The 20,320-nt window shown below is 34.1% G+C and overlaps 2 protein-coding genes across 4 annotated transcripts in view; both read left to right on the forward strand.

Moving 5' to 3' along the window:
- Positions 1-335: 335 nt before the first annotated feature.
- Positions 336-14,159, forward strand: LOC128997149 (28S ribosomal protein S11, mitochondrial). The gene is made up of 5 exons (XM_054422734.1): positions 336-707; positions 4,395-4,528; positions 4,937-5,037; positions 5,248-5,313; positions 13,976-14,159. The coding sequence occupies exons 1-5, from the start codon at positions 451-453 to the stop codon at positions 14,081-14,083; spliced, it is 666 nt and encodes a 221-aa protein (XP_054278709.1). The 5' UTR covers positions 336-450; the 3' UTR covers positions 14,084-14,159.
- A 1,789-nt stretch (positions 14,160-15,948) lies between these two features.
- Positions 15,949-20,320, forward strand: part of LOC128996226 (chromodomain-helicase-DNA-binding protein 1) — a 43,134-nt gene continuing 38,762 nt past the window's right edge. For all 3 annotated transcript variants that reach the window (XM_054421377.1, XM_054421378.1, XM_054421379.1), the window contains exon 1: positions 15,949-16,350. In XM_054421377.1, the coding sequence (XP_054277352.1) occupies positions 16,339-16,350 (12 nt within the window). In that variant the 5' untranslated portion in view covers positions 15,949-16,338. The remainder of the gene's footprint in view (positions 16,351-20,320) is intronic.

The raw sequence follows: 20,320 nt of genomic DNA on the forward strand, positions 1-20,320 counted from the left end.
AGACAAACAATCTTAGCAGATTTGCATAAAATAACAATTAACAATAGCAATGATCATGCTTTACATTATACTATTGACTACAGTATATAAACATGGATGGATTACTATATACAACCATAGACTAACCAACACTAAGGGAGTATGTTTTATCTATGATACGATACAACCCATGGTGGAAGGAAAATGCATATACCATGATATATACCAACTCTCTTGGATGTTTCCAACGATCAAGAGTTAATTTCGTAGCCGATGGCTGAGCCTGCGCTGTAAACAAATCAAAACGTTGTTTGGTGTTGTTTGCCTTCAAGGGCGGTGCTTGTCGTCGGCCGCTCGGGTCGATCGTTTTTGCTGCCTCGCCTCGTCGTTCTCGTTCTCTTTCCTGTTCGCCGTTGGAGGTGGAGCATCTACTGGGGTAATCTCTGAAATGGACTAATTTTATTTAGGAATATGTTACGTAATATACTTCAAATTTGTGGCTCCAAAGCCATTTTTAGATCTTTAGAGTCAAAATTTAACGAAACGAACAAGTTCTCAATACTTCCAAGTAGTTTTCACGAGAATTCTCTAGTGTCCATTGTTAGGCAATTCCATTTCAGTTTGCCACGTAACAAAGACGATAAAAGATCTCTTATTTCTTCGGCTCCAAAGAAAGATGATGGAACTTCAGGCGAGAGAGCAGTGAACATGGATGTATTGATTCAAAGGTAAGAATCTGAGGCTGAGATTTTAATACTTAAGTAAATTTAAGTTAATATTCACTGCTGACCTTTAAATCGGTCAAGGTCAAACTTCGACGGGTGATTCGATAGACTCCCTTTTATTGATCACAAACACACTATTGTTGAATATCAAACTGTCTCAGGCACCACAAAGTGTAGATTTATTACCATTGTTTGTGATCTCTTGGTCTGCTAACTTAAGTTACTAAAATTGTAGGCTAGCCTAGGCCTAGCATATGAGGAAAAAGTTAATGGTTCTATCGCCATCTTATACTAGTTATAGTATGGTAGTCTTTAACTTATTGCCAAGACTAATAAATCAGGCTCTGGAAGCTGCCAAGGTGTTGAAGAAAGCCAGAAACTGTACCCGATACAAATTCCATAAGTTAATGACCGTTAATCTAGGTGCCAGTAAGTTACTTAAAGATGTAGCCTAACTTAACTTAAAAACGGTGGAACAAGGGATCACACAGCTGTTTTTTTTACTTGGGGGGGGGGGAGGATTCCCTTGGATCCTTAACACGTTCACTGCTGAAAATCTTTACAATGGCGCTCCCTTATACTGCGGGCGGAGCCCCGGCGTGCTACTGAATCGGCGACGCTATTGGCATTGAAATATCTCAGTAAGACGAGTCACAAAAGAGCAGTGGTGATTGTTCTGCGTCACCCCGAAAGTGGACTTAGTTTACTGAAACACCCAAAGGGAGCAGCACTGCCTGGATCAAGAACCAGAGTCTTTGAAATATGGCTCGAATAGATAAAATCCCCGAAAACGGGACAAAAGCATTACCAAACGGGATTTTACGGAAATTTTTAGTACCAACCTACACCAAAATAAAGCTTGCATTCTAAGGTACAGACTGGCAACAATCACAACGTTCCCGGCCGTGTACTGGGCTCATAAGTACACTGACACAATGTTTGGCAGGCTAGCACACTACTGATATAGCAGTAGGCCGCGAGCAGTGCCAGTGCGGCGCTACTGCTATAGCAGTAGGCCGCAGTCAACGTGTTAAATTACTATAAACTACTTTGCCAACAGAAGTTAACCACTTGCGCATGTAAGTTTGGCTACCACAGATATGTAAGTAAAAGCCCCAAAACAGAACGTTTTTAAACTTTCTGCAACAGACATGGAAAATCCAAAAATTTTGTGCAGGCTTATACGGTCCAAGCTGCGTGTAAATGAACTGTGTGTGTGATTGTTTTAATGAATATTTTGAATTAAATAGCCTAAGTTTTTAAACGCAGGCATTTGCCAAAAAGTGCCAGAGGGAAAAAGTGTTTGAAATGGCCCGAATAATAAAAAAAACCCCCGCCGCAGCAAACCTGCAGACTAAGCGAATTTCAACTTGTCTGATTACATTTTTACTAAAATATTTCCATAAATAAGACATATTATTCCCTATTTAAATAACATTAGATTTAACAAGTGCTTAGGTTTGCTGCTACGGGAAAGGTAAAAAGTGTTTTTGGACCATACATCAATAGTATAGGATGAAATAAATAAATTTGCCAAATTTTATCAATATATACCCATGAACAAGTAAACTACAACAATTTTCATTTTCTCCATAAGAATAACATGGGAATTTTTAATTACACTATTTTTTAATTTTCTCCGTGACCGTAAGGCATACAACAGCGCTTCAATATACTAAATTATTTCTTTTTTTAAGCTCTACAAAATGTTTTAGAAAGAAATCGCAAAATTTTTTGTTTTTAGGTTCAAAAATGGGAAAACCCCATTTTTACCCCATAAAACCCCCCATAATCCCCCGTTCCCATGGTCCGATTATGCTGGATCGCGAACTCGTTCGAATAAACGTAGGTTTACACGTTTGTACCAAATTTCATCAAAATCGGATCATTTTTGCTCGAGTTATCGCGCTAACGGACACATATATATATATATAAATATATATATAAATATATATAAATATATATATAAATATATATATAAATATATATATAAATATATATATAAATATATATATAAATATATATATAAATATATATATAAATATATATATAAATATATATATAAATATATATATAAATATATATATATAAATATATATATATATATATATGAATTTGAACGGATGGTGTTTTTGGCCTCTAGAGACCTCAAAATGAAAAAATAGATCAGTCTCGGGTCCAGGCCTTACCATGAGTACTACGGTAATAGCTTATTCCCTATATGGGAAATTCGCTAAAATAAGAAAACACTAGGCCTACTCTAAAATAATAAGTTATGCCAATTTTAGCGCTTTTACTTCGTGAGACTTTTAAACACGATTTTCAGGATGAAATGACTTAGACGTTTGCATCAAAAGTGTCAGAGAAAAAAAGGTGACCAAAATAGGCCAAATAATGAGAAAACTATATTTTTACCAAAATTTGTTTGGGGCCCCAGAGGATACAAAAATCATAAAAGTTAGTAGGGTACACTTAAGTGGTGTCTGAGCAAATTCTTCTTGTCATCCTCTCCCACTCTCATTTCCCCCTTGTCATCAAGTACTACACCGCTCACGCTGTAGGAAGACCCTGCGCGTTAAACTTCTGAACAAAAATGCTTTGTGGCCATCACCATTCAGGCTCTTCCTTGCTTGTTACAAGTAATAGCCTACATTTCCACCCTATCATGCCAGGTTTAATAGCGCACCCGGGTTTTCCATTTAAGCATGACGAGTCCTCTGTAGGCCTATCTTACTAATCTGTAAAACTACCTACTTAATTAACATTTTCATCCGTTAATGGATAGGTAGAAACTTATGAACCTAGGCATAAAACTAAGTTTTATTAACTAAGTTTAAGGGTTGTACAAATTTTGATTTTTCTATTCTAAGCTAAAGGAGTGGTGGGCTTATAACTTAACACCTATACCGAAACCCCGGTCTGACAGACCCACAGGAATTTTCACAAACGCATGTTGGCAACACTGCTTACTTGGGGGATTCCGTTCCCCTAATACCTTCCCCTCTTTTCCTCGGACCGTATCTTTTGATATACCGGTATCGTTTGTTCATTTTGCGTGAGTGTCGTGACCTTGACAGGTTGTCTGTTCATAACATGTCCATCTCAGAAGCCCAGCGTTAGTGTACTGTATTTTAAAGCGGGGTCTCATAGGCCCAGAGTTTCGGTTAGTGTGTTTCTAAGCATGGTCCATTCTTTTCAAATGGGGTCTCAGAGACCGGGGGTTTTGGTTAGCGTCAGCCTGGGTAGGGTTTTGGTATTAGTGTTAACCCATGTTGAGAACAGTTTAGGAACACCTAAGTTTACTAGATTTGTCAATGAGAGCTTTAGGCACACAATGGTTTGTATACTACCGGTACTGCGCTTATTAAAGTCCAAACTGAAAATCTAGATTAGGCCCTATCTTAGATGTTACCCTAACGTCAAATGTTAACTTGACAGTTTTAATTTCTAAAATTTATTTCATGCAACATTTTCTTAAACATTTGAGAGTAAAATACATTTGAGTCTAATATTACCTAAACTTTTTACTAAGTTACATTGCTGATAAGAAATGTAACTTAGCCTACTGAAATGTATCTATTTGATATACCCTAGAACCAATAACTTTCAAAATTTCTTTATTTGTATCTACCTCGGATGGTTAAGTAATTTGTCAGTTACTGATAAAATGTTGACGTCCGTGTGTTGCAGTCGAAGAGACATGTTTCCCACTGAAGAGACACCTGATTTACTATTCAAAGGAATCCCATTCAAAGAAGTGCCGATTGTGAACATTCGAGTCTCTCGCAATAACACAATATTTTCATTATCTGATGGAAAAACTGGTATGGATCGTTTAATTTTATCTAAAAATAGATTTCACCTATTGTCATAAACAGACCTTTTGCACACATGGTCCCGCTTGACATTGCCACAATCTGAACAGGATTATATCTCCTTGAACATAAATGTACAACAATTTATTTTTGTTTTCTAAAAAAAGCTCTTGTTGACATGTCTAAGATAGTAATCCATTCTCTTTTTAGGAATAATTCTGTCTAATTCTGCTAGGCCTATTATTTCTAAATCATAATACTATATTTAGTTGAAACTGCCTTCTTCTAGTGTTTCTCGGGGGTTAACTTTCTGTTTCAGTTTTTATCAGCATCTTACAACATGCCATGGAACATAGGCTAGCCTACATCAATTTATTTTGAAACATGAGGTGTTTGACAATTTTGAATTTGTTACAGGTGAAGTTAAAATATACCGATCATGTGGAATTGAAGGATTTAAAAACACAAGAAAGGGAACGAATATCGCCGCTCAAGCGACTGCCATCAGCTTTACTTCCGTAAGTTTCTTTCATTCCCGAAATATCAGTTAAAAGTTTGAAGTAAGCAAAATTGCCCTAACTACTTCAAGCAAAATTCGACTACACTGTAAACAAATCTAGGAAGTTAAAGCATATTGATAGTTAATGAAAAATTAGTTTAACTTGTGATCTAAATTGAAGTCGTGTTTTAAGGTATTTATAATAGGCCTAACTTATGCTTTTTTACAGATGGTTCTGAACCAAGGATTGAAGACAGTGCGAGTCAGGATACAAGGTCTTGGCCCCGGCAGAACGGTGAGTCAAATCAAAATTTGTTTGTTTTAAAGATGTTTTGAAAGTTAAGAAGTATTTATAAGTTACCTGCAGTATTTTTATTGGAAAATACCTCGTAATTTAGGATTAAAAAAATGAATCGCCTCACTTAAAACCAAAATACAAAGATAAAGTTATAGACCCAAAATATAAGCAATAGATAGCTTAATAATGAAATAATAATGGTGTGTTTATAGTTAATTGTTAGGCCTTCAATGTTATAAATAAATAAATAATTGTTATCAAGAAAATAATACTTAAATTACCGATTGCCATGTTTAATGTTTGCCACATCAATTGCGTTGTTTGTGTTTGATGTCAAAAGTAAAACTCAAAATAACTTATTTCGGTACTGTAATTAACTTCTAACTAATGTAGGCCTCATACAATTTACAGAAAGTAATCAAAATACGTGTAATACATTTGAAACACATATTTACATTACGTTCGCATATTGAGTTTAGTGATAATTAAATTGTCCAATTGAAATAGAGTATAACTCATACCATATTTCATGTACTGTATAAATTTTTCGTCCTTTAAGTAAATAGTATAATGTGTTTCAAGTGTTATTAAGCGTATTTTTTTTTTCGGAAGTAAACTCCTCAAATTCACAAAGAAAATAATATAAACTTAGGTTTTGCAATCCCGTTAATCCGGGGATTATAAAACGCCAATCCCGGGATTTCGAGGTATCAAACACTGACCAGGATTTGGGATCCTGGGATTCCAGGATTGAGACCCCTACCTTGGGTCCGTTTGTTGAACTTCTTAGAAACACGAGGCACCACAAAATTAGAAGTATTATTAGCTAAGGCCTTCAGAAAAATAATTCATGTGAAGTCTATGAAGAAGTACACTGTCTTACCTGTGATGGAAACACTAGAAGAGTGGACATTTTGTTGATTAGAAAGACAAACAAACAAAGGGATAGTTCTCGATCCAACAATTAGATATGAAATCAACATAAATCAATCTAATGAAGTGAATGGAGAAAAGAAACAAATCAACCTGAATCAACCTTTGAATATTTCAAGCAAAATTTCAAAATTTCAAAAATGGAGGTGATTGGATTGTTTGTTGGTTCTGAAGGAACATTATAAAAATTGTTTGTGAACTTTTTGGAAACAAGATGATTTGGACAGATCCTTATGAAACAGGTTCATTGACTATAATGAGAAATCATTTACATAACAGACATCAAACCTAATCAGTCTTATAGCTGTTAGGGCCTATAATAATTCAATATTTTAAGTATATATATTATTTTTCTTTGTCATTGGCAACCTTATTTTTATGGCAGACGTTTTTATTTTAATACTAACCAATAACTTAGAGGTGTGGGAGTCTGAGATTTTCAATCGAGCCGAGCTTCCTTTGAGCTTTTTTTGAAGCCAAGCTTTTTCTATTATGAATTTGCGTAGCGTAGTTAAATTAATAAACTAATCTTGCATAGTAAAAAACCTTTTTAAAATTAAATTTAAGAAAATTTTAAAATATAGTGTAAAATATAATTATTTTAGTAGATAGGCCTACCTAATAAGTTAATAAATATGGATGAAACTTTTGCTAACACGGAAGATGCGTCTAGCGATCTAAATTTTATTTATTTATTTTTTTTTCTCTCTCTCTCTCTCTGTATCTGTCAATTTTGGCTCAAGTTTGACTTTGTGTTCGATCTCTCGAGCTTGTAGGCCAGGCTCAGCTCGGAAATAGAACTGCTCGCACACTTTTACAATTACTTGACAAAAGATAAGTTTAGCGACGTAGCGTAAATTCAAATCAATAAAATAATCAGTCATGATCAGAAATGTTGAATGTTTGTCTTTGAGAGATGACCGTGTCGTTTAACTGGCAGAATTAGGCTAGATGTTTGGATGTGTTGCAGTAGCCTATTAACCTATCTTTTAGGGTAAGCTAGCCTACAATACAGTAGATGTTGTTCTTTATGGTATAGAGATTTATAGCGCAACATCAATCATAAATCTACAAGGAATCCTACATTTTCAAAAAGTTGCAAGTAGGACTATGCTTAAATTTCTTGATGATGCTCATTGTTGAGATCAATTTTGTAGGCATAATCTGAAAATTATGACTGTCTTTAGTCTTTATATTTATAGAACAGTACTACATGTAAAAAATAAGAGACTTTGCCAAGACAATAAAACATTCACACATAAAATAACAAGAAATCAGATTTTTTTTAAAAATAATGATTCTAAAATAGAAATTTCAAAAAATCCAATGTTTCTGGGATAAAGTTTTATAACTACCTTCTCAAAATATAGTAATAAAAGCTGAAAAAAGTTGAAAATGTTTTGAAAGGAAATTAAACCAAAAGATACTGGAAATTAAGGATTTAGAACTTTGTAAGATTACATAATTTGGAGAAAAACACCTAGAAATATTTTAACGTATTGGCCTATCGGTAGAGCGGTTTATATTCAGTAGCCTATATACATTTTCTATTAAATGACCCTGGATCTACGACCAACTGTAATCACTTTCGAAAATGTTGATGTTGAATTAAACAGCACCTTTATATCAATTATCAATTATCAATCATTAAAATGGGGACGCCACCTAGGTGCGTATTTAAACCCAAATATGAGTGAAGGATGAGTGTAGAATGGTGTGTGATGACCTGTGTAGCTTTGTTACTGTACTGACTAAGATCAGCGGTCATTAGTCAGGATCATTTATTTAAAGCCCAATGATCAGGAACAGCTGGGTCCAGTTTCAAACCATCAAAAAGACTGCAATAGGCCAACAACGTACATGGAACTTGTTTTTAGATGCCTATTTATGTCTATTGGCTGTATTTGTTCAATCTGTGTTTTAAATTCTGAACAAAATGGTAGAACTCCCATTCCTGTAAAAATTACGGTTTAAAAGCTATTGTAACTTTTATTTTCTCATAAAACACCATAAAATAAGAGAAAATTGGATTTTTGACATAAAGCCGGTTTTGATTGAAATTAGTATGCGATGGTCCTTATAATTCTTAACAACATAGTGCAACCCCCGTTGCTGTAAAAATTACGGTTCAAAAGCTAATGCAACTTTTGTGATTTTACCTATTATCATAGTTGCTCTCATCGCTTACCTATGATAAAGATTGTTGACAAGCTAATGGGAGAAAGTATGTGTCAGATTGCTGATGCCGGTTATTTCAAATTCTTTAAAATGTTTTATGTTAAAAAAAGGATTGAAATTTTCTAAATTTTTGCAGAAAGAGAGGTACAAACAACCCAAATCCAATTCCTAAATTCAAACTTACTTTTACTAAATTTAAGTTTTTGAAATTGTTTTTAATTTAAAAAAAAGGCAGGTACCAACTATCACTGGTGTTATTGCATCGCAAGCACAGAAAACGTACTACTTTAAGAGTCTTCCTTAGTGGTAGCCATGTTGGATTTCTTCCCCATAAGAACAATTTTAAACATGCATCATTTGTGGACACGTAACGGCGTTATTTGTTAAGATATAGCTTTGAAATTTAAAATTTGTATTTTTAACATAATAGACTCGTGACTGAGGTTTTTGAATTTCGAAAATCCATTTTCATTTCCTTTCAATAATTAGCTTAATTTTAAGCTAATTAATAATCAATTATTCATTATAAAAATTAAAAATTGTGAAATAAAAAACGTCAAACTCTAGAGGACCGCAATTCCTTAAATTTAACTCCTTATCCATAATTATATGACAATTTGCTGATGAGATATTTGGACCCAAAGTTAACATTGTTCTTATGGGGAAGAAATCCAACATGGCTTCCACTAAGGAAGACTCTTAACCCAGAATGCCAACTGCATGGTAAAAAGCATTAAGCGGTTTGAGAGAGCTTTGCCTGTCAATCGTAGGCAGCGCCACCAGCGTTGCCATGCAATAGCATAGCAACCAACGCTAGTGGCGCTGTCTACGGATTGACAGGCAAAGCTCTCTCAAACCGCTTAATGCTTTTTACCATGTGGTTGGCATTCTGGGTTATAGTAGTACGTTTTCTGTGTCGCAAGTGAGAGACAATCAGTGATGACGTCCAGATTAAAAATATGCTCACAGTTTTTGCCGTGGTCGCGAAAGACAATTACTGATGGTGTTGAGACAGCAAGATATGCTCCTGGGAGTTGCCATAAATGTGTGAGACGAAAATTGGGGTTGCCAAGACCTCAAAACATGCTCTTGGTTGCAGTATTGGCTGCAAGATATGCACACATGTGTTGCCGCGATCATGGGAGATGATTACTGCTGTTGCCAAGAACGCAAGCTATGTGCATGCGTGTTGCCGCAATTGTGGGAGACAACTACCGTTGTTGCCGAGACCATAATAATATTATTCCATAGAAAGTTTATTTTTAAAGTAAAAGTGCAAAAAAAAAAAATTTTAGTAAATAAAATGAATAAAAATTTCAAACTTACAATCCCCAAACAGCAATTAAATACATAATGTGGTTGAAATGTGATTTCTTTCAACAATATTTTAAATGTTTTTAAATTATAAATATAAAATTGGTGTGATGAAGCTCAACGGGAAGTTCCGCCATTAGTACTTTATATTCAGGAATTTATCATGAATCCTGCTGGAAGGATGTCACTGCAGTTCTAGTAGATGTTCATGATGTTATCACGGCAATTTAGGATGTCACTATGATCGCAGAGGTGTTAATATGTCGTCAAAAAAATCGGTATGTCACTAGGTTGACAGAAAATGTTCATAATTCATCATTAAAATCATAAATATGATGATGTCACCACAATGTCAGATGATCAGGATGTCATTGCAATCGTGAAAAATGTTCATGATGTCATCAAGACAATCACGATGTCATCAAGACAATCACGATGTCATCAAGACAATCACGATGTCATCAAGACAATCATGATGTCATCAAGACAATCATGATGTCATCAAGACAATCATGATGTCATCAAACCAATCAGGATAACACTAGGATTACAGAAAAGTTCATGATGTCATCAAGACAATCATGATGTCATCAGAACAATCATGATGTCATCAAGACAATCATGATGTCATCAAGACAATCATGATGTCATCAAGACAATCATGATGTCATCAAGACAATCATGATGTCATCAAGACAATCATGATGTCATAAAGACAATCATGATGTCATCAAGACAATCATGATGTCATCAAGACAATTATGATGTCATCAAGACAATCAGGATAACACTAGGATTACAGAAAAGTTCATGATGTCATCAAGACAATCATGCTGTCATCAAGACAATCATGATGTCATCAAGACAATCATGATGTCGTCAAGACAATCAGGATAACACTAGGATTACAGAAAAGTTCATGATGTCATCAAGACAATCATGATGTCATCAAGACAATCATGATGTCATCAAGACAATCATGATGTCATCAAGACAATCATGATGTCATCATGAAAATCATGATGTCATCAAGACAATCATGATGTCATCATGAAAATCATGATGTCATCATGACATTATGAGGCCATCAAGACAATCATGATGCCATCAAGACAATCATGATGCCATCAAGACAATCATGATGCCATCAAGACAATCATGATGTCGTCAAGACAATCAGGATAACACTAGGATTACAGAAAAGTTCATGATGTCATCAAGACAATCATGATGTCATCAAGACAATCGTGATGTCATCAAGACAATCGTGATGTCATCAAGACAATCATGATGTCATCAAGACAATCATGATGTCATCAAGACAATCGTGATGTCATCAAGACAATCATGATGTCATCAAGACAATCATGATGTCATCAAGACAATCATGATGTCATCAAGACAATCATGATGTCATCAAGACAATCATGATGTCATCAAGACAATCATGATGTCATCAAGACAATCATGATGTCATCAAGACAATCATGATGTCATCATGAAAATCATGATGTCATCATGAAAATCATGATGTCATCATGACATTATGAGGCCATCAAGACAATCATGATGCCATCAAGACAATCATGATGCCATCAAGACAATCATGATGTCATCAAGGCAATCATGATGTCAAGGCAATCATGATGTCATAAAGGCAATCATGATGCCATCAAGACAATCATGATGCCATCAAGACAATCATGATGTCTTCAAGACAATCATAATGTCATTTACAAGAAATGTGCAAAATGTTATTCGGCCATAGTGCACTGTGAATTTAGTGAATGTTTAGGAAATCTTCATGATAATTGCGACAATCAGGATGTCACTGGGATTAAGAAAAATCTTTATAATGTCATTACCACAATCAGGATGTCACCGCAATTCTGGTAGATGTTCATAGTGTTATTACGACAATTTCGGATGTCACTGAAATGGCAGTAGATGTTCATAATGTCATCACTACACTCACTGGTGGTTGTCACTGGATGACACAATCACAGGAAATATTCATGATGTCATCTGTACAATCAGGATGGCACTGTGATTGTGAGGGATGATCAGGATGTCATCGTATTAATAAAAATGTCACTTGGTTCATAAGAAATCATCATGCTGACATGATAATTATCAGGATGTCATCGGGATTGCGGATATGTTGTGATGTTATTATGGCAATTTCATACATCACTGAGATCACAGTACATGTTCATGATGTCATCAAAACAATCAGGATGTCACTGCGATAGCAGGAAATGTTCATGATGTCCTCATTACAATCAGGATTTCACTGTGTGTAAGGGATGTTGAGGATGTCATCACGACGATTGCGGTTGTTCATTTTGTTATCACGGCAATTTTGATTGTCACTGCCATCACAGTAAATGTTCATGATGTCATCACAACACTCAGGTTATCACTGCAATCACAGGGAAGATTCACGATGTCATCACGACAATCAGGATGACACTAAGATGGCATTATGCTCAGGATGCCATAGTGATAATAAAAATGTCACATGGATCATTGAAAATCTGGGTTGATAATGTTGTACTGCCTAAAAGCCACAACAAATAGTTCTTTTGAAATAATTTTTTTTTTGACAAATCGGAAATCAGAAAAGTTTTATTGTTCTTCAACATTTATAACAAATGCAATATACAAAAGTCAACAAAAATTCAGCGATTACATAATCGGATGTTTTAGGCAAAACAAATCAAGCCTAAAAACAAGCCTCAAAATCGTGACTTGGTTGTAAAGCTTAAAAATGTTTTAATAAAATATATATTTTGTAAGTTATACTTTTTAAAATTATTTACTCTTAGAAAGATGTACAATAAGAAAGATTTACAAACACTTACAAGTAAAACAAAAGCATATGTTTTAATGTATACATTCTGACATACTTAGAAAAAATTTATAAAGTGGCTTATGAGGGTTTTATGAAGTGACCTGTTATCATAATTTGAATTGTTTACAAAAAATGTAAACAAACTAGTAAATGGCCTGATAATTTAAACGATTCATTTGTCTAAACAAATAATAGGCCTACTTAATTTTTTAAAGCTAGCCTACTTTCATTTCTCAAACATAACCCTGGTGGCTCATATTAGATTTCAATTGAATAACTAATGAAAAACATTACATGAGCTATCTGGAAAGTGTAATGAATTTAAGTTACAGTTTGCTTCTTTACCATCATCAATCTCCCCCCCCCCCCCCAAACATAGGTATCCTTTCACATAAGTCATTCCTTTCACTTATAATGCATTTTAAATTTAAATACCCCTCTCCTATGGTGCTCTTTCACTTAACATCATAGGCTATACCTCTTATGTGCCATTTCATTTCAAATACACCCTCTCTTATAGTTCGCCCGCTCTTTAAAAAACGTTCCTGGATGCTGCCATTTTACCTTAAATTCCCCCTCTCCACTGCATCTTTCATTTAAGATGCCATCTTTTCCTATGGTGCCCTTTTACTTAAAGTGCAAATTTTTTTGTTGCCCTTTATACCTTTTCACTTGAAACACTTCATCATATCCTTTGAGCCATTTCACTTATAAATGCTGTTGTCTCTATTTCTCACTTTTTATTTAATTATTTCACAATGGTAATTACCATTTTATATTGACTTATTTATAAATACGGAGATTGCTATTAACAAGATTAGATACTCCGTTCACAAAATTTAGACGGTTTGAGGGGAAGTTCGCCCACTGCTGTTTTTACTTAATAGCAGCTGATAGGCTTTTTACAAACATCAGCTGTTGAGCTATTAATTTAATGGTACAGTAGGATGATGTGGAGGGGATATATTTCTTTCCCTAATACTGCCTAAAGTTTATAAACGGAGTATAATACAATAAAATATTACAAATAGCTTACAACTATTTAAATGAATAAATATTAACAATAACAATAAATAACTACAAATCACTTATGGAAGCGAAAACAGGCAAGGCGAATTTCCAAGTCATATCAACCTTCTCCAGGCTATTTAGGGCTGGACATTCCAGCCATAATTAAAAGCAAATATCACCTATACACAAAATCCGCATTGGTCTGTTTTACTAAGCCCTCTTTATTGGCCCATGGCCAGTAAAAGTCTACTTTGTGTTTATCCACTTGCATCTTTTCTTTTCAGTAAATGCAAATTTTGATTTTACTTGTTCCTCGGCATACCAGGCTAATTTAGTCTTTTTAAGAAGTTGTGTTTTTGTGTGTTTCAGTCATCTGTCAAAGGCCTTGTGATGGGAGGTTTAGACATCATATCAGTCACAGATAGTACGAGAGTTTCTGACAACCCACCGAGGCCACGTAAACGGAGGAGACTCTAAACTAAACTATTTTTTTGTACAAACTTTTTTCTAGAATCGTGTGTTGTCTTTTTATAAATAAAATTTATAAAGCTGATTTAAACTTTTTATTTTTCTTCCATTCCAATTTATCCTCTCAAGTTGTGGAATTTCAGCTGGAAGTTACACTGGTGAAAGAAGAGGCTTATTTGGTCAGTACAGTGCATGAATACAGTGAACAGTGTTGGATTTGAAAATATTTTATGTGTATTTTAGTGAAAATCAAGAGGAGGAAAAGCGACCACATTTTGGTGAGTTCATGTGAGTGTGTTTTGTTTGTAGCAATATGTAATCAATTTTAGTGATTTTTTTCTTTTAGCATGGTACTAACATTGGTGTTTCTACTAGCTTAGTTAAAACTTAATATTCTATATGTGTTTCTATCATCATGAAACTTGTTTGGACTTGTCTTTATCACTTACAAATATGTTTCTAAATATTGATATTTTTCACTGATTTATCCGCATGATCACTCTCCCTATTTATCTTACTTTTATCTTCAAACTGTATTCTTTATACTTCTCAACTTTATTAGGAAAGCAACTTAAAACCAATTAATTAGTTATATTATACGAATGCATGTTAAAAAATTAGCATTGTAGCTCAAAAAGGCTTGTTGCTATTTTTTTTCATCTTCTGCACTTTCTAGTAAGTCATGATTGTATTAGCTATTTTTTCTAACAAAGGTTATGGTGCTTGTGAATGTATGTGGCTTTTGATTTTATCAATCATTAAATTCTCCTGAATGTCTCAGTAAATCTTCAATGCCATCAATGACTCTTTAATATTTTTCTTGTTTATCTTAATTGTAGTGGAATAAATTGATTTTTTAAGATTTTCTGCAGTTCTTAAAATGTTTTTGGGAAGAATTATCTCTAAACTATGCAAGTCTTCCATTGTTTTAATACCCATTGATGTTTTCTGGAAACTACTATTTGTTGGCATTCTTCATTAAGGATTCATAAAGTCTGAATAAATTTTTTTATGAATTTTCTTAAATTAATTCAGTATTTTCCCTGAATCAAGGATTGTATTTCTTTCGTTTTATCATTCACTTTGGACGTTTTCCAAAATACCTAGTTTTTTTTAAATATAACCAAACCTTTATCTTAGACATCCCAATCAGTTACATGATAAATGGACGTTATTCTTTTAAGCATCAAAGCTGTATAGAGTCCTTGGTTTTCCTAGTCAATCTTCTGGAGTTTTTCTTTTGATTTCTGTGTTGACCATTACTCCATGAAGCCTTGACCAAAAACGTGGCTCTGGCAGAAAGGTTTTAAAATCGGATTTCTATAGGTATTACATTCCAGGAAAGCTATCATTACTATGTACTCTTCCTTTCTCGATAAATCACTATCAATCCTATTATTGAGAAACATATATGCTTTCTTAATCAAATTGCAGAGGTAGTTCACAAAATTCTTGTACCCAGACTTCCATGGGTTTAGGGGAACGAATGAATGCCTTTTATCAGGTAGTCATTGAAGCGCTTCTAAAGGCAGCCCCGGTTTCCATGTTGTTTAGTAATTCATAGTTTTATAATGTATTCAAAGGATCTACCTAGATCTAAATAACTAGTTTTTAAAGTGCCTAAACGTTTGGTATAAAACGCTAATATTCGTCCGATCGTTCGTGGAAAGACTGTCTGTCTACTCGATGCTCAGAATTGTTATAGTACCGCTCAAATATATACGTTTTCCAAAGACCGCTGTTGCTACATTTAAACGTTGGCGCGTTTCAAACTGAGCATGGGCGAGGTGCGGGCGAATTCGTCTCTTTGTCGTGTCACGAATCGCGCTGAGCATTGTGGTACTTTTGAGAGGAAGAGATCATCAAGATGGCCGTCGTCATTGCGGTCTATATTTCAGCATCGGTGATCATTTTACAAGATTTTTAAGTCTTCCGTGCTTTTTTGTTATACTTTTGTTTTTATTTAGTTTAATTTTTCTAGTGAATCAAATTTAACATAATCTCTTGTGATATTCGTTATTTCGCGAGTAAGTTTAAATAAAGTAAAACACGAAGGAAAGTTGGCAATTGGCAGCCATTTCGACTTGAATAGATAAAATAAGACACCCTAAAATCAGGTCATACAGTATATTTTTGTGACCAAATCATCAATATATTAATAATTAGTCGTATATTTTCTCGGATTTAAGCAGTTTTACAATAGTTGTGTTGCATAGTGTCGAGTTATTGCGGATTATAACGAGCAGTGCACGCGTCCTTCTTGAATGATGAACCAGGTAAGGCTGGCGAAATAATTTTTTTATTAATTAATGTAGCAGAGTTTTACCTATATTTTATGTTCATAAGCTTCCTAATATATTCTTTCGTCGTCTGTAAAATTTTCATTGAATAAATCGTATTTTTACTTGGTAAAATCAGGTACATTTGGTTGCTTTTCCCTTCCTAACCTAACATTTTCAGGCTTTAAATTAATAAATATTACCTTATTAGCAAATTCTATCCGTATAAATATGTGTACAACCATTATCCAGCTTCCTAGGCTACCCCATATGCCACCAACCTATAGTTAGAGTAGCCTATTCAACTTGGTTTAGACACTTTCAAAGCATAAACATAACCTTAAATTGATTGTTTACATCTTGTTTTCATTGATATTCTCCAAAATATCGAGTGTTCCACCAATTTTAGTTGTGCATAGTAATCTATGGGCATACACCCTTGACTCAAGGTCAAATTTTCAAATTTTTATTGGGGACCCATTTTTGCTATTTAGAACTGAAAGTTGCTGTTCAGTGTTGTAGTGTGGACTGTAGGGTGATGTTGCATTAAAGATGAGGGTGCTTAGACCAATAGGCAACGTTGCAATTGGGACAGAAGTAGGTTCTTGGAGATTTACTGTTTTAATGAATATAAACTCAGTCTGTTTACATTTTTGGTTTTCAGTTGGTTTTTAAACTTGGATTTAAACCCCAGTTGGTCTTTCCCCAGGCCCACATATAACCGGCGTTTTTAGATTTAGGCTGTTTATGAATGGGCGAACTTAGGGCTAAACATTCATGACTGAATTCTGAGTTCCTGTCATGAATTGGGAGTATAGACTATATGGACCTACCTAACTTAACTTGCTATGTAAGCTAATCTCTTCGTGTGTACAAACAGTTTTGCATCCAGTTACTGCCACTCCCCGATGATAAGTATCTATAGTTAATGGTGTCTGTTTCTTATTATGGCTACTTTTACTTTTACAGTAGGGTTCCTATTGTTGGAGTGTAATATTTTAGGGGTTAATTAGTTACTATATTCCTAATAGGTACATTTATCTGAAATGGTGACTATATAAAGGTACTTAGGTATTTCAAGCCAAGTAGGCCTAACTTGTGAATGGAGATGAGTGTTGTAGGATATAAAATTTAATTAAGATAAGATTTGCACAGAGGATAGACGCGTCCAGTAACCGGACGTGGATTAGGCGTCCTGCAGTGATGTCACCGGGATGTGGGGGCCCGTAACGCCATTACCACAACGATACGATGTACAGCCATCGGTGTTTCGTGGTGTAGTGGATAGAGTGCTCGGCTGATATGCAAGAGGTCCCTGGTTCTAAACCCATCGGTACAATTTTAACTTTTTGTCAAAGATTTTGCTTTGAATGCCATTTCTTCTTAACTGTACATCTTTTGTTAGAATTGTTGGCATTTGTAATTTTATTTTATGAACAGAATTTAAGTTAACCTTCATTCGATTTTTTCAATGTCAGCAAGTTTGGTTGGTTAGGTTAGGTTATGACAGTAACTGCCGGACGCCTAATCCACGTCCGGTTACCGGATGCGTATCCTCTGCGTAAGATTTAACTTACTGTCTTTGCTTGTTTTTTGTTCACATAGGCTACGGTACTTTGAATTTACATTAGACTTCTGACTGGGTCAATCCATATCAAGTGGTCCAGAAATAAATTAGCCTAATTGGTTGCTTCAAGATTTTTAATTTTTTTCATATTTTTATACTTGAAAATCCCTTAAACATAAAATCATTAGAAGTACAAAAATACAATTATTTTTTATTTATTTTATTTTTCTACTGTATGGCGGCCATTTTTTTGTTAGTCGAATGCCCCCTTTCAGCAATTTCAGAGCTCTACGCTAAATTAAATATCTCTGGTTCTACTAATCCTAGAACATTAAAATTAAACCAATCTCTTCAGAAAGATATAAACTTTATTATGGTAATATAGTTATGCACTTAAAATAAATATATAGGTCTAATTACCTGTATAAAGTTTAACGCAACGATGTTACGAAAACTTATTTTTAACAATTTCTTTATAAAGGCAATTTGACAATGAGTTTGTTATTTTTTTATCCGACAGTTTTAGGTGTGTAGGCCTACACCAAATTCTCAAAGTTTCGAGTTGTGAACTTGCATAGAGTTTTTAATAAAAATTTTCAAAATCTTAAAATTTTCAAAATTTCAAAAGTTGTAGGCCTACCTATGCTTACATATCTGTTGGGCATGAAAATAAAAATTTCAAATTTGGCTCAGGTATAGTATTAAGTAAGAGTATTATCCTGTAGGCTAATAATTTTATTTTGTGGACTCAACTGGTTTTAAAGTTATGAAACATTGAAAAGTACTCAAATAAGCATTACGTGTAATAGCGTATGAAGCATAATATTATATTATAATACACTATCAATGCATTTTTAATATAGGTAATGTTATATTTGAATAATAGAGTTTAAAAATTTTGATGTTTTAAAACGCTACTTTTAGTCCTGGACCTGACTAGGGTTCTGTGTGCATGTCGTGTATAGAGAATTTTGCTTTTGCATTTCAATAGGAGGTGTCTTAGGAAGTGTTTTCCGCTTGGGTCTCAAGTCCGCGCCTGTTACGTTTTCCAGATATGACGTCATCAAAATGGCGGCTAGGGCAATTTTTAAATGCGTATATTTTGCATACCGTTTAACGAATTGGGATGATTTTTTTTTTCATTTGAAAGATAATTTTACAGGAAATGTTTTTTGTATTTACACTTATGTTGTCAACTTTATTTATCTCACTATATTAAAAAACGTGGTTTTTAATATCATTGTTTTTGAATTTTTCCTCATAACTTGTTAAATGCTTATAGAATGAAATAACTACCCATTACAAAAGTTGTAGATAATTTTATGCCCTTTCCAACGATACCAAACGATTAATGTTTGAAACTAAAATTAAAGCCAAGAGATTAAATAAACCGTTAACTAACACTTAACATGGTAGAAAGTATGGAAAATATTGAGGCTGGAACAATTCTTCAAGTGCGTATATTTCGCATACTGGTTAACAAACCGGGACGATTCTATTTTGTTTGTAAGATATTTTTTAAGCCTATCTTTTTTTGTATTTACACTTTAGTTGTTAACCTACTATTTATCCAACAATATTAATAAATGTACATTTAATTGTTGTTTTTATTTTACTTTTGCTTATAACTTTTTGACAAATAGTAGGTTAACAACAAAGGTGTAAATACAAAAAAGATAGGCTAAAAAAATATCTTACAAACAAAAAAAGAATCATCCCGGTTCGTTAACCAGTATGCGAAATATACGCACTTGAAGAATTGTTCCAGCCTCAATATTTTCCGGACTTTCTACCATGTTAAGTGTTAGTTAACGGTTTATTTAATCTGTTGGCTTTAATTTTAGTTTCAAACATTAATCGTTTGGTATCGTTGGAAAGGGCATAAAATTATCTACAACTTTTGTAATGGGTAGTTATTTCATTCTATAAGCGTTTAACAAGTTATGAGGAAAAATTCAAAAACAATGATATTAAAAAACATGTTTTTTAATATAGTTAGATAAATATTAAGTTGACAAGAAATGTGTAAATACAAAAAAGATAGCTTGTAAAAATATCTTTCAAACAAAAAAAGAATCATCCCGATCCGTTAAACCGTTTGCAAAATATACGCATTTAAAAATTGCCGAGCCGCCATCTTGATGACGTCATAGCTCAAAAACGTACCAGGTGCGAACTTGACACCCGAGTGGAAAACACTTCCTAATACACCTATATTGAAATGCAAAAGCAAAATTCTCTATACACGACATGCACACAGAACCCTAGTCAGGTCCTGGACTATTTGTGGTCTGCCACAGGTACCTACAAATCTGTAAAAGGAATGTGGTTAGGGAATTGGTAGACGCCCTTTGAATCAAAATTGAAGTTCTAATTAGTTTTTTTCTACTTCTTCACTAC

The sequence above is a fragment of the Macrosteles quadrilineatus genome, unplaced genomic scaffold (genome assembly GCF_028750875.1).
Source record: "Macrosteles quadrilineatus isolate MER2022 unplaced genomic scaffold, UCM_ALF_1.0 Scaffold_6__1_contigs__length_79288215, whole genome shotgun sequence".
In the NCBI taxonomy this organism is placed as follows: domain Eukaryota; kingdom Metazoa; phylum Arthropoda; class Insecta; order Hemiptera; family Cicadellidae; genus Macrosteles; species Macrosteles quadrilineatus.

What these genes read in the sequence shown, in the direction of transcription:
- LOC128997149 (XM_054422734.1), top strand. Translation starts at nt 451, where the DNA reads ATGTTACGTAATATACTTCAAATTTGTGGCTCCAAAGCCATTTTTAGA. An exon ending in ATTATCTGATGGAAAAACTG is followed by an intron (nt 4,529 to 4,936) that starts GTATGGATCGTT and finishes AATTTGTTACAG; the next exon opens with GTGAAGTTAAAATATACCGA. An exon ending in CTGCCATCAGCTTTACTTCC is followed by an intron (nt 5,038 to 5,247) that starts GTAAGTTTCTTT and finishes GCTTTTTTACAG; the next exon opens with ATGGTTCTGAACCAAGGATT.